At 47.3% G+C, this 15521-nt stretch overlaps 2 protein-coding genes across 2 annotated transcripts; both read right to left on the minus strand.

Moving 5' to 3' along the window:
- Window positions 1-763: 763 nt before the first annotated feature.
- Window positions 764-2597, minus strand: LOC119293196 (trihelix transcription factor ASR3-like). Its single transcript, XM_037571741.1, has 2 exons — window positions 1830-2597; window positions 764-1689 (listed from the first exon to the last, which is right to left on the minus strand). The coding sequence occupies exons 1-2, from the start codon at window positions 2392-2394 to the stop codon at window positions 1259-1261; spliced, it is 996 nt and encodes a 331-aa protein (XP_037427638.1). The 5' UTR covers window positions 2395-2597; the 3' UTR covers window positions 764-1258.
- A 2695-nt stretch (window positions 2598-5292) lies between these two features.
- LOC119294593 (fe(2+) transport protein 1-like) lies at window positions 5293-8031 on the minus strand. The gene is made up of 2 exons (XM_037572805.1): window positions 7305-8031; window positions 5293-6071 (listed from the first exon to the last, which is right to left on the minus strand). Exons 1-2 carry the CDS (start codon window positions 7941-7943, stop codon window positions 5616-5618), a joined length of 1095 nt encoding a protein of 364 aa, XP_037428702.1. The 5' UTR covers window positions 7944-8031; the 3' UTR covers window positions 5293-5615.
- Window positions 8032-15521: the final 7490 nt, after the last annotated feature.

The raw sequence follows: 15521 nt of genomic DNA on the forward strand, positions 1-15521 counted from the left end.
CGTTCTGGTCAGGAGAGTGCGTGAGATGTGAGATAGTTTAAGGGTTACTGAGGAGTGATGGACGTATATAATACCCAACTACAATGTGCACCATCAAAATGCTCAGACCATGTGCAATGAGCCACGGTTCACTAACAAAGGGTAAGAAAATCCCGTTTGCAATGTGAGATTTCCCCCTCTCTCCCCGATCGTGTGGCATGTGCTATACCGAGCACGGTAGACTTTTGGGCCTCCCTTTTGCTAATCCTAATCTTTATTGGCGGGGAAAGATAAGGCACATATCTAGTTCATTTAGAGGCATGAACCCTAAAGCCTTCTAGTGATCTTCATTATCGTTAGGCTAATCCGCAACAGATTATAAACTAGGTTGTAAACCATTTGACCATATGTTGAGAACCTAGTTTATATTCTGAAAGTTAGGAGGATAGCGGCTAAGATTCCATTAAGAAGAAGAAGCTGGCGGCTTGACACAATACATGGCTCAAAATGACCGAAAAGAAAGGACGCCCCCACCCCCATGTATACGCTTGCGGATCCGCATGAATAAGTGTTCCACGGAATATAATCTTGAAGAAAAAGACGGTCCTCGCAACTGTTTCGGCCAAGCAAATACTCCCTCCGTCCCAAAATACTTGTCATTAAAAAGAATAAAAAGGGATGTATCTAGATGTATTTTAATTCTGGATACATCTCTTTTTATTTTTTTTGATGACAAGTATTTTCGGACGGAAGGAGTACTTTTTGGATGCTGGTACAAGCTATATATAAACACAAACATGCTTGCAAAAAAGATTTTTGAATGCACTTTACATTGACAGCACGAAAGACATTTCCAGATGCTAAGCCCTCATGCAGCTAGCATGCCATTACTCGATCACGCACACCACCGTCGAATCATGAATGGCAATATGGCATGCATGCATGCATGCATAAACCCCAACAAACAAGCACATGAACAAAAGTACGTACACTGATTAAGGTCCATGTACGTACGTACGTGCCATGGATGGATCCCTACTCCCTAGCAACCGCTTTGGAGTAGTAGTAGCTACATGTCAATCACATGCAAGGCTCAGGCGTCCCGGGCTCGCCGATCGTAGCGCGCACCGGTCTCGAGCTCCGTGCGCGCGAGATGTGCATGCATGCATGCCGCTGCGCACTCGATCACTGCACGCGCGCGGCGCGGGGCGGCATCATCGTGCAGCACACAGAGAGATCCCGTTGGATTATTGGTCTGGCCGGGGCTTGTTCGTTTGTCTCACTTGGGCGCGGCGGGGCCCTCGTGCTTGGCGGCGAGCGCGAGCATGGAGCCGGCGAGCTGGCCCACGGCGGCCGCCAGCCCGGCCATGCACTGCTCGCCGGCCTCGCGCCGCGCCTGCCGGGCCACGCTGCGCCGCTCCTCCACCGCCATCACCTCCCTGTGCCGCCGCTCCTCCGCGGCCTCCCGGCTCTCCAGCGCGCCCGACAGGATGGCCGCGCACTGCCCGATCGCCCCGCTCAGCTCGTCATGCTCCTCGGCGTCGTCGGAGCTGATCTCCCTGTCGTCGCCCTGGGGCTCTTGGTGCCGATCGTTGTGCCCTGCGGCTGACGCTGGCGTGCTGCGGCTGCTCCCGGGCTGGCCGTCCAGCGATAGCCGCAGCCTCTTCCTCTCCGGCGACGACTCCGAGCTGCAACGCGTTTCTTCTTGGTCTTGATTATTGGCCATGAAAGAAACCAAGCAACCAACCATGCATGTGTCCATCAGTACTAAGAACTCGTGACGGTGACCCAAAATCTCGTGATCAGAACGCAACGGCCAAAGAGACGGAGAATGCATGCATGAGGCGTACCTAAAGGTCGGGGCTGGACTTGCGCGAGCGGCGAGGCCTGCATAGGGACGCCGACGAGGCCGGTGCTGGCCATCGGCGGCGGCGGCGCGCCCAAGAACGGGCCGCCGGCGCCGGAGAAGCCCGTCCGCCGCTCGACGATCTCGGCCATGGCCTCGTAAATCTCGCGCAGGAGGTTGGAGGGGAGGTACCTGGCCTTCCTCTCCGCCCTCGCCATCTCCCAGTAGCTCGGCCTCGGCGCCTCCGCTCCGGCTCCGGCGTGCTCGCCGTACGCGCGCACCTTCTTGTAGTCCCGCATCAGGTTGTCCCACCGGTCGTTGCACTGGTTCTGGCTGCGCCGGCACCCGGCGCGCCAGCAGTAGTCCTCCACCCACCGCCAGCGCCCCAGGCCCAGGTCCGCCGGGTGCCGCTCCGAGTGCACCCGCTTCTTGGCCTCGATCAGCAGCATTGTCTCCGGCAGCGTCCAGTTCCCCCGCCGGTACTCCCTCGCCACCGTCATGGCGCCGGCCATGACGTTCCCGGTCTCCTCTCCTTCTCTATGCGCGCCGCCGGATCCCTTCGCATCCATGGCTCAGCAAGAGTCAAAGGCGTACTGCTTGAGGTGAGCTGAGCACTGGTCACTTTGGTCAGGGCTCGGGAGGCATTATTTGACGGTGATGGCCACGGCCGGTGAGATCACAAAGGAGAGTGAGTGGAGTGGAGCTAGCTACATACTATCAGTCAGCTAGCTAGCTGAGCGATGCGTTTGGAGTGGGATCCATGGAGGCAAGTACTCCCTCCCTCCCTCCCTAGTAACTAGAACTACCTCATGCATGCATGTAGATGTAGATGTAGGGCTGGCCGGCATCAAGAAGATATGAGCAGAAAAAAGTGTCATGAGCTCACATCCGTTTGGCTCTTTTTGCATGCATGCCTTTTCATCACCTCACACTCACTCACTCACTGGCGCCCCTCTTTTGTGGGCTTTTTTGACTTGGTTTGTGGGGGGGTCTATTAGCGTTTGACTATCTTGCTCCATGTCCCTAATAGATGCATGTGAGGAGCTTAAGGTTGCAAAAATAGCCATACCAGGGGTTGCATGCGAATATTGTGTGTGCATTATCGACCTCCACCTCCATTCTTAACAGAGCTTGTTAACAACATACTCCCTCCGTTCGGAATTACTTGTCTCGAAAATGGATATATCTAGATCTAGATATATCCATTTTCGAGACAAGTAATTCCGAAGGGAGGGAGTAGTTAGTAAAGCTTTTAAAAGAAAGATCGCCACTTTTTTCTGGGAATGGGCAACTAATCATTTGGCGAGGCAGTGGAGTGGTTTCATGTGGTATATATTATGAGCATGCAAGCCCCCCATGCTCTCATGTTAACACGTACTAGTACTCAGTAATAAGTGGAGGTGGCAGCTCTTTGGTAATGTGGTACGTTGGTGGGTGTGTAGATGGGTCTTGGTCTTGGGGAGAGCGAGCGAATGTACAACGGGCTGATCAGAGGCATCACATGGAGGCAGTGGTTGTGGTGTAGTGTGGTGGCAGAAAAAGGCTGAGCCAGAAAGAATCAATGAGCGGCTTGGGTGCAGGGCGCAGCCAGCTAGCTAGCTAGCTAGCTACTCCTAGCTCATGTGTGGATTTAGGTGCATGTGATCATATAGTAACTAGAGAATACTCAATTGCACTTTTCAGTGATTTGATTGTATGAAACACGCATAGTTGAATTAATACTATCTGTACTAGAACTAAAATATTACATTTAATTGTTGTGTAATCGAAGAATATTTTGAATATAAGTGGCATAATATAATGAAAAACTTTTTTCATACATAGTTTACATAGTTCTCGAACCACTATGTAGCTTTGTCGCTGCGGGGTTGTGGACGAGGACGACGGTGGGTGGTCGGCGACGGTTGGTTGGGTGGAGGTGTAGGCAGCGGCGGATCTGCACGCCGCCTTGCCGGATCGAGGTCGCGAAGTGGAGAGGGTGGGGGCGGCACGGTGGACGCCGGCGCTGATGGCCGGGGTGCGGGGGAGGAGGTCGGCGGCGGCGCGCGGCGGTGTTGCGGGAGAGGGGATCGGGAGAGACAGCGGCGGCGGGGTTGGGTGGGGGAACTCGCCTGGGCTCTTTGGGACTGCGCTCGGCTTGGTTTGATTGGTTGGGTAGGATTTTTTTTCATTTTCATTTTCATTTCGACTCTGTGAGCTTGAGCGCGCGTCCTCGGGAAAGACCCCGGAACTTTGGGAACATGATATTTCACGCATGGGTAGTCGAGCGCGTGGACTTAACGAAGCGAATTCATTAATCCCTTCGTTTCTATTGGTCAATTCGGTCCTCCCACGGATTGCCCTCATGTAGCCGATCCCAGCCGCCCATCCTTTCTTGATCCGACGGCACAGACCGCATGTCACGCGGATCACCGCCCGGTAAACACCGTCAATTATTTCGCCTTCCCCCATCACCCTGGTCTAAGTATCTGGATGGATCATTATAAAAACTGATTAAAAAAATCTAGTAAGCAAGTTTAATGTTATTATTAAAACTGATTAAAAAAATTATTCCTTTTTTTTAAAAAGCAACTTGTAGAATTTTTTTTTTCACGTGGGACAATCCATCGGTGTCTCATATTATCATCCTCCAATATGTTCTTGAAGCTTTTCGTCCAATTGCCGCGCGAACAAAGGGTCGTCGGTTTTCGCGGCAGTCACATCGACATCACACTGTCAAGTAAGCTAGTAAGAAGCATGTGTAGTCTCTTTGTATTGTAATTTCTCCTTTTTAGTGCTAACTATTTGTTGTTATTTGCTAATTTGGAATTTCAAGTAGTAAGCATATAATGGAGCGTTTTCTGAATTTCAAATGATCCTGATCATGATGATGGTCCATATATTATTGTAGACATGCTAGATAATACGAGTTACACACTTTTTAGCCATATATTATTGCTAATTTGCTTTTGAAGGAATACACTAATGGTACTTGTTTGTGTTGACACCGATGACCTTTTTTCTTAGGTGTGGTGGAGCGAACGCTTTCACGCTGACTTGGAACAAGTCATGCATGCAGATCGAACGGCAAACAGTCGTTTGTTCTGAATCGTCAAAAAATTGGCATCAGATTTTTATGATTTGAGTTCAATAAAGAGAGAAAGAATTGACACGAAAGCCCGCAAACATGACCAGAAAAACCATGACATTTTACACATCTACTATAGAAAGGTTGCTGCGCTACCCGGCATTCTGATACTTCCCGTGCGCTATGCTAGTTGGGCCGCTCAATTCTTTCCTTGTAGCTTAGTTTTGGAACAATTCCTGCATTGAGATACGTGCATGCAAATCGAATGGCAAACAACCCTAAGACTAGTTCTCTTGATTCAACCACATCCAAAGCGTTCACTCAGATTTTTAGTCACTCCGTAAATATAATTATGTGAAACTTAGGAGTAGAGGCCAGGTGTAAATCGAACGGCAAAAAATCGAACAATAAAAGACGCTTCCTTTTCAACAAGGAAAAAAAAGAACATAATTTGACACGACAGCAACATAGTACAACAGTACTTGGTGTCCGGTGGGCATCAACATAGGATTGCTAACGTACTACGTGAGATGCTAGCTGAGAGTGATCGATCAAGCAAGCTTAATTACTGCTCTAGAGACTAGAGAGCAATGCACACACACACACACACACACACACACACACACATTGCAACATACACGTATATACGCATCATAAAGTAAAGTTGGGGTGCGCGATGGACACGCCTGGACGATCGAGTACGTGCGCTCCGCGCGCGCTAGCTCACGCCCATTTGGCCATGACGGACATGCCGCCGGCGCCGAGGAGGACGGCGGTGAGACAGATGAGCTGGAGCCTGACGCTGCCCTGCAGCTTGGGCCCCATGAAGTCGGCGGCGAGGAGCTCGACGAGCGCCATGTAGTGCAGCAACCCCGCGGAGGCGGCGTTGAGCAGGCCGACGACGATGAGCGCGGTGGGGCTGTTGTCCTGGTACACCTTGGTGAGCGCGAGGCCGAGCGCGATACCGAAGGGCGTGGTGGTGGAGAAGAAGAAGACGAGGCCGGCCTTCATCTTGGTGCCGTATTCCGCCTGGAGGATGCAGCCGCCGAGGCCCATCCCCTCGAACATCTGGTGGAAGCACATGGCGGCCACCAGCGGCCGGATGGTGCACACGCTCTGCGACGCGCCCATGCCCAGCCCGATCACCACCGAGTGCACCACGATGCCCATCTCCAGAACCTGTACATATATGCACAGCATTAATCAAGCATCCATGCATGCGCCAAAAACTTGATTGTAGAACTGTACGACACTAGCCAGTTCACCCAAAAGCTCAAGCTGATGGGGAAAGGTGGGCTATGCACTTATACGTCAGCCGGGTCTTGAACTCAAGACCTCTTGGCTCCAATATCATGTATAACTGCACACACCAGCCAGTTCATTCAAAAGTTCAACCTGATGGGGAATGTTGAGCTATGCATTTATATGTCAACATTGAATAACAAGAACTAGACGTACCAAGAGGATACAATTTAAACTTTTTTTTTTGGAAACAGATACAATGGCAATTTCTGCTCTGTGCATGATTTTGCTTCGGAAAGAAAGCTTAAAGTGCTTATTGTACTTTCAAGATTATGTTAATAGAAAGCTCGTGTAATCACTTCATAATAAAAATTGTAACTTCTATACTACTCCCTCTTTAAAGAAATATAAGAGCGTTTAGATCACTACTTAATGATCTAAATACTCTTATATTTGTTTACAGAGGGAGTAGTTGTCTTCACATTACAGTAGAGTACATGCCGAGTCTGAGAAAAGGATTCCCATGCATACTCAGAAAGTCACAATTCACAATAATTTTAGAGAAACCAGGACTAAGTCATTGTATTTGCTTAATAACTAATTTAAGGTAGCTACATGAAGCCGCAATTAGTAGCCGTTCGGTAAGTAGAAGGTCAGATTTGAGTGGTCATGCTTGGTAAGCTTGGTTTATTTTGGCGAACTAAAGTCAAACATGATGCATGTAACTTAGTTGAGCTAATTAAACTTATCTTGATGTTCACATCTTACATAAACTATCAGGTGGCTAGACAAATGGAGCATCAGGCCACTATGTTTGATTCAGTCGGTTGCCGATCTCTAGCCGCGACAACCAACAAGTACGGCATTGAGACGAATTGGTATTTCTTAAGTAGTGCTGATGAAATCACAGAGATGCTCTGCACATCTAACACAAAGTCAACGAGGCGCGTAGGTCTGCCCATTTGGAGTCGATCGGCCGGCATCTATGGCGTAAAAACTAAGAAAAGTACAGCACGGGCGTACGGAGCCCGTCCTTGAGAATGAGAGATTTGATTGGCTGCCATGGATCCATGGTTGAGTTGGAAACCGTGTTACTGTGTTAGCATGCAGCCCCAGCAAGTGGGAATTGATTGTGCAACTGCAAGTGTGCAACACAAGATGATTATATACCTGAACGACGACGCGGTTCCGGCGGAGCTGCATCTGGCCGGCCTCGGCGTCGTCGGGCTTGGCCAACGCCGTCCCGTGGCCGTGCCAGTGCGCTTCCGGCTCCGGGCTCTCGATATTGGCGACGGCGGCGCTGCTGGGAGCCCCGGCGTCTTGGGGAGCGCCACCCTTCTTCTTGCGGTTGTAGAAGGTGAGCATGAGGGAGTCGACCATGAGGGTGAAGACGGCGGCGAGCATGGCGACAAAGGTGGTGAAGGGGAACTGCCGCCACGGCTTCTCGGGGAGGCACGGCGAGTTGAGGTTGTTGAACGAGTCCGGGAGCACGTGCATGTAGCCGGTGGAGAGGATGACCCCCGACGCGAAGGCCTTGACGACGTAGAAGAGGTTGCGGTCGGGCTGGAGCGCCGGCACCGACTTGGCGAAGAGCGGCAGGCAGACGCCGATGACGCTGGCCACGAGGATGGTCGGGATGCCGATCAGCTTCAGGCGGAGCGCCTTGGGGACGTTGTGGCAGGCGTCGTCCGTGGCCAGGCTGGCGCAGACGTCGTCGGCCGCCGGCGTCTGTGCATGGGCGAGGAGGGGGGAGCTGCAGCAGACCAGGAGGGCGAGCGAGACGAGCGCTAGGGCTTGCGACGACGGCATTGCTCCACCTCGATCTCCTCTTGACTCTCGGTGTGGAGCTAGTTGTACTACTTGTTGTACGGCCAGCTGCTTTACCAGTATTGATTGATTAGTAATGGTGAGTAGTGTGGTTTCAGCATCTGTAGCTCGCGGGTTTATATAGAGTTTGGTGTTGATGGAAGCTGGAGACCAGACCGGAGTGAGCCTTGCAACTAGCGGGCGCGGTGTACGTGGGATACCTAGGAGCATCTACAACCACGGGTCTCAAACCCGCTTCATATGTTCGGGCGGGCTGCCCGGTCACTTACCGGTCACGATTTTTTGATTCAGACGGACGCCTCAAATAGCCCTTAAACGCTCGGGCTGACCGGCACCCCTCATATCCAGCCCAAATATGGCGCGAATATGGGGCATCTGGCCGCGTCCGCCACGTCAGACCCGTCCCACACTGGCCCACCCGACCCCACATATATTCCTCGCCATTCGCTCGCCGGCAGCCGTAAATCTCTGCTTCCCCATCCACCGGTCAGGCAGACTATGAGTCCCATCGGGAACGAGCAGCCGGAAGGAGAGGATAAGGGCCGCCGAGACCCGTTTCACAGCAGAAATGGCGGCGGCGGAGGTGGCTGATGCGGCGGCGCCGGCGGCCGCAGAGGAGGAAGCCATCTGCGCTCGCATTGTGAAGAAACGACAATGGAGGAACACACGCGCCCTCGTAGGAGAGCATTATCAGGTGGTCCGTGCGATGGCCGGATTGCCACCGAAAGAGGAGAAGGAGAACAACGACGAGGAGGAAAGCTCCGACAACGAGCAAACCCGGCTCGATCCCTACTGCGCCTTCGACCTGTACCTCCATGAGAAGGACGACAAGGGCACCGGGAAGGGCAAGGGCAGCCGTGGATGATCTCCACCATAGCCAAACATGTCAAATTTTGGTAGTTCGATAGCATGTTTGGTTTAGTGTGATGGAGTAGCCGGACGATGTGTGTGCATTGACGCAGTTGCATGAGTTTGTATGGATTTAAGATATGATAATTAAAGTGTCCCGGATGTGAATTACATTATTTAGACGTAATCGGTCAGTGTCCGCCGATGCGTCACGTTTGAGGATCTGGATTTGCAAAGTCTAGTTGTAGATGCTCTAAGACCATCTACAGACATGTACACCCACAACCCCCGTCCCTATATATTCGCGACGCACGCTTGCAACTAGCGAGTGAGGTGTGTGTGGGTTACCGAAGAGCATCTACAACCACGTACAACCACAACTCTCAACCACATATATCCGTGGACGTGTTCGGACGCGTCCGTAGATAGGAGCCGGTCACCCCTCATTTCATCAACTTTGCAAGCACAATTCTCAAGTGCAACCCCTATTTCCATACTACACCATATAAGGTGGAATTCATGTACGCACACTAGATCAAACGAAGTAGATCCTTCCTAAACGTGGTCATTGGCGGCGGGCGCATCTCCGGCTTCTGTTCCTTGTCATCGTCCTAGAGGTCCGTGAAAAGCTGCTCCCGCCTCACATCCGCGAGGTAGATACAACGGCGGCTAACTGGATCAAGTCGAGGATGGTGGCTACGACCTCTGTGGTTTGTGTGTTTTCAAACTCCGCCTTCGCTTCCGCCATGCCAACATTGCAGGGGACCTCCATGCCCGGGGTCTCGTATGTGTCTCCTCCATGGAAGCATCCTCCTCTTGGCACTTGACTCCTCCTCTGGCACCTCCTCCTTTAGCACCTCCTCTTCTGGCACCCACTCCTCCTCCTCCACCGCCGCAAGCTCGACACGCATCTCGACTTGGATCTCCGCCCGGTGCTCAAGCGTGAGCATCTTATAATATGTAATCTTGTGTGACCATGGCAGACGACGAGATTGGATTGGAAGTGGAAGAGGAAGAGGAGGGAGCAGCGGTGGCGTGGACGGGAGGGATAGGAGGGAAATGACATTGGGGCTAGGGTTGCCTCGCCGTCCGACTTAAATAGCAGGATTCGACGCGCCACCATGAATGCGTCCTCACCGAAACGGACGAGGTGCCTGTCAGACCGATGAGTTTTGGCACATGCCCCATCCGTAAGTCCGACGTGACAGACGCGTTCTGGCACCCCCATATCTGCCCTACATATGAGCTGGGTTTGGGGGTACCGGACAACCCGAACGTATAGGGCTGGTTTGAAGGGTTCGGTTGGGTGGCAAATTCGTGACCGAGCCATCTGTTCCGGCACATAAGAAGGATTTGAGGGGCCCGAATGTAGATGCTCTAATAAGCTGTATTTGTTTTTGTTAGCTACAGTGGGCTTGGCAAGCCTGTTAAAAAACTAGCGTGAATCATCTTTTTCAAGGCAGACTCGACGAGTGTGCATCAGATAGTACTACCTATTGCAGCGTCTCAGGACAACGGACAAGTCATCCATATTTTATTTCTAATATAACATATAATTCTTGTACATATACACCAAGGCCCCTTGTTCTTCATAGCTGCAGAAATAGGCCCCATTTTCTATTTACGAAAACAGTAGGAATTGCTTCCTACCATGGTGAAAGGCCTCCAGTCTTAGGGTATCTTTGATTCATAGGATTCTATAAACGCAGGAAAAGAAAAAAAATATGAGATTGGAATGTCATACTCATCTCAATTCTATAGGATTTTTGGTTGTTTGATTGCATCACAGAAAAGACAAAGATCTTTTTTATTCAAAGAGGCTTGAGTGGATGCTAGAAATTCTATGGGAACTAATACAAAGAAATCATTAGAAAAAATTCCTATAGAATTCAATCATATCAATCAAACAACCAACAGGAAATTTCTAAGGATTCTAATCCTCCAAAATTCCCAGGTTAGCACCACGAGTTGGTGTGCTAAGCAACACAAGTTTGTGCTTCTTCACCTCCTATTTAATTTGAGAATAACTTCTTCTATGCCCAACTCATCTTATTTTATTTGCTTCCTACTATGTACTTTTACAAAATTTGGCTAAAGGAAACAGTCCCATTTAACAAACCTATATTTTCTCTTGGTTTTCACATTTTCTTGAAGAAATATTTGGACCAGTATAAGTCTAAACATTTGGCCTCTCCTATTAGAACTTGAAGAAGGGAAGCAGGAACATGGTAGCACTAGAGAATCGAGTTAGTCACCCTCTCGTGAAAATTACGATCCATATTAATTGTCGCTGCTTTAAGTATACTAAAGTCGTACTTAAAGCAGCAAGAATTAATATGGATCAGGGGGAGGCTTAGAGCAAAGCGGGCTATAAGAATTTAAATATTATATTTTTGCCTAGTTGGAAGAGAGAGAAGGTGAAAGAGAAGAGAATCGGGCTGTAGATTTATAGCTGGCTACAGCACGGGCTCCAAGAAGCTTTTTGAGAGTAGAAGATGGGTCATACGTTAATAAAGTGATACTTTCTTGTAGCTAACTTATACATGTTGGCAATTATATTGGCTAGACAATATACTATAGCCAACAGCTGGCAATATGATTAATCATGATCTTATATAACTACTAAGAATTTGTCCGTTCCATCTTCAATGCTTCTTAGGTCACTGTTCGACAAATTTCAAGGCAATGAATGGGAAGATAACAACATTACAGTACATTTGTTCCTTCTTCTCCTTAGCCTTGCCAAAGTGGTAGACTTTACTGTTGATATACAGACCATTTAAGCCCATTTGTGAGCTTACAGACCTTGTTGTTTTTGTTGTTGTTGCTGGTGCTGCTGCTGCGAATGAGACACGACAGTAAATTTCATTAATGAACCATGCATTTAGCAACCTATTGAATTTGAAAGGAATCATAGCGCCTCTTAACGAGGTGTCGATAATGGACTCATGTGGACAGTGGGCTCATAGCCATATGATATCGTAAATAAACACTAAACAGTTCCTAGAACACAAACACAAGAAAATTCAGAATCCACATGAGCTCGGGAGCAACAACAATGGCATTTTACACACATAGAACTAAGACCAGACTCCTTTGGATCGTTACAATCATCTGGCAAACGGGAGCACATCTCCTTTTTCCCCCCCGCATGCCAGCAGCCGATGATGGTTTCATGCTCGTACAAACTCCAGGGTTTACAATGCTCGCTACCTACCTCCAAGCGTGGAACTTGGAAGCAACTTTTGAAATACACCCTGAGTACAATTGAAGTACACTGCTAGTAGAGTACACCCGGCCCACCCTAATCATGCTGCTTCCAAATGACGTCACGTGGGTAACTAACTGCCCTTTGATGGCTCGATCGAATCTTAACAGCTGACTTTGTACCAGTATTGATTGATTTATGAGTCTTGCTACACACACGATGAAATTGGACGATGCACAGACGATGGTTTAAATCTGGCCAGACAAACGTTGATTGAGAAGGGCGTCGGCCACTGGATTTAGGTGTCGTGCATAGATCGGCCACTTGTGTGGTGCATGGAGCAATTTCGTTGATTTATTTACTAGTAGTATATTTTTCTGCGTGGGCTTTTGCGGCACAAATCAACATCAGGCACATCTCCATGCTATAAAAATGAGGAAAAATGAAGCATCTCCGTATAGTTTGGGTACGACGATATGCTCAAGGAATTTGTGAGACGATTAAGCTAATCTAAGCTCGATGGGTGCACCGCACCGTGCGGTTGAGCTGTTCGTGTCGGCCGGCTGCGGGTTCCATTATAATTATAATAGTGGTTAATGGTAGTACTACTCCTACTAACCCTGTTTTGACTTTGTGCTATAAGTATATGCATGCTAGGATAGTGTCAGCTCCGTCTTAGCTCAAAATGACGCCGTGATTGCGCTATGCAAACGACAACTTCTGTCTTATTAGTTCTGCAGTTGCTTTAGACCCTCCATCTCTAACAAAATTTGGAGGATGGATGACAGCATAATGAGAAATATAAGCGGATGATACACAGATAAGCTATTTGGACTTGTGTATATGTTTGAACTGTTCGTGATAGCGCTATAGTAAGCTTCTGCGACTTGTGCCAAAATAATAAACAACCCTGTTTCCTGAGAAAATAATGGAGTAGACTTTTTATTTTGTCACGCGGATATAGATGGGTGTTCATAGATAGATGCTTCTGTTCCGTGCGTTTATATGCCACCGTGGTTGGTCAACTCTGTTTCGTTGCTCGTCTATTCAGAGACGCCACGGGCACGCACGCCTACCCGAAAAAATACATGGCATGATTGCATATAATCATTATACTTTAATTATATCCATAGACTGTTATTCAATTGTATCTACAGCTAATATTCCACCCGAAATCGTTATCTAGCGTTCATATGTAAGTATTAAGTACAAACAGAGCATTACATTAAAGCAAAGCAACATAGTATATTCTCTTTATCTTAAGTTCGTCATCGAGATAACTAGTCAATTACCTTTTTTATTCTTAGTGGCAATAACACAATACAAGTCAGATTGCTTGCAAGATAAAATCCAAATAACATACACAACCTCCTCTTGTAGATAATTCATCTAATCAATTGAAAAACTAATAGATCGAAGAACATATATGTATGTAAATCTTGAAGCAAAGAACCAAAGCAAACCAAAAGAAAGATCCATGTATGATCAGATCATAAAGTGGCAATTTATCACACCACAACAAACACATTAGGAATTACATCCGATTGATCACAATCATGTAGGGTAGGGTAGCTCATGTGATTTTTGCATTGAAGAACAAAAACTACTGTTATGGACCCATAGTGAAGGAGGACTACTCACACATGGTCATCGGTGCAACGAGACTGGTGAAGATAGCTCCAGCGACTAATTTCCCCTTAAGTAAAGTACTAAAAATGTCTCTAGATTGGATCACCTCGAAATGTCTGCTAGCCGCGGGATATTTTTTCTTGATAAATCTTTGTGTTATTTTCAATAATATATAAACATGTTGCGACCGAGAAGGTCGCCTCTATATAATATTTTCTGCAGTCACTTTGGACCCTCGATCTCTAACAAAATTTTGGTCGAATGGATGACAACATAATGAGAAATATAAGCAGCCGATACATAGATAAGCTATTTGGACTTGTGTATATGTTTCAACTGTTCTTGATAGTGCTACAGTAAGCTTCTGTGACTTATGACAAAATAATAAACAACCCTGTTTTCTGAGAAAATAATGGAGCAGACTTTTTACTTCGTCACACGGATATGGATGGGTGTTGATAGATAGATGCTTCTGTTTCTTGCGTTTGTATGCCACCGCGATTGGTCAAGTCTATGTTGTTGCTCATCTGTCAAAGGCGCCTATGCCTACCTAGAAAAATAAATGGCATGGTTGCATATATTCATTATATTTTTATTATATCCATAGACCGTTATTCAATTGTATCTACACCTAATACTCTACCCGAGATCGTTATCTAGCGTGCATATGTAAGTATTAAGTACAAACAGAGCATTACATTAAAGCAAAGCAACATAGTAAATTCTCTTTATCTTAAGTTCATCATCGAGATAACTAGTCAATTATTCAACTCAAAATTGAACCTCCCCACACTAGTAGAAAACAGGGCATTAGTCCCGGTTCGTAAGGGCCTTTAGTCCCGGTTATACAACCGGGACTAAGGAATCAGGAGTAAAGGCCCCACTTTTAGTCCCGGTTGTGTTACGAAGCGGGGCTAAAGGGAGCGGATCCTTTGGTACGTAAACAATATATATGAATGAAACTCAACACAATTGATGGTAATAAAATAAAATTGTGAATATTGTTTACGTACATCAAGTTGTTCTAAAATTCCGCCCTTCTCATACGTCGTCTAGCGAATGAACTCGCAAACGTAGTATCCACATAAATTATTCCGTCTTCCTGCCTCAAGCACTTTACGAGAATAGATTTCAACTAAAAATAATAATCAAGCATGATAATGGTATTGAAACTAGAACACAAAGAGAGATACGCGTAACTAGATAGTACTACTTACATTGGGGTGTCGAAATCGCAGCTTCTTTTTCCATTCACCCCTAGCCTGATTGGTGAACTCTTTTCAAACTCTGCCCGACAAAGAAAATGAATAAAGAAGTTATTAATTATTTGATATCAGGAAATGAACGAAAGTTACCGATATAGTACGATAATGATTGAACTTACTTCTAGAGCATTTCACTAATGTCCGCCCACGTCTTAGGGTCTTTAAGTTTCGAGTCCATGACAATTACTACTCCTGCAGCAAGCTGAATGACTAGCAGAATAAAGTGGAACATGCGCACGCATAACTCATCAATTACACTTAACCTCAAGTAAGCAAAACAGAATGTGCACAAGACAGTAACACTCACTTGAAGTTTTAAGGAAATACTATTTCCCTTCTGGTTTGTTGTCCAATTAACGCCTTTAGCAAAAAATTTGCTATATCCTTGGCGTTGTTTGCTACCGTAAATTCATGTACGGTATTTGGGTTAATGAATACAATGTCATAAATTTTTCCTCTTTTGCATTCGAGAATCTTAAATCTGCACAATATAGTGAGGATAATTATACATGCAATGAACAAGCTGAGCTAGAGACTTAATTACAAAAATAATTCTTACAGACAATAGCAACTGATGATAGTTTTGTCGAGGGCGTCTTGATTGTATAA

Source organism: Triticum dicoccoides, chromosome 4B (assembly GCF_002162155.2).
Source record: "Triticum dicoccoides isolate Atlit2015 ecotype Zavitan chromosome 4B, WEW_v2.0, whole genome shotgun sequence".
In the NCBI taxonomy this organism is placed as follows: domain Eukaryota; kingdom Viridiplantae; phylum Streptophyta; class Magnoliopsida; order Poales; family Poaceae; genus Triticum; species Triticum dicoccoides.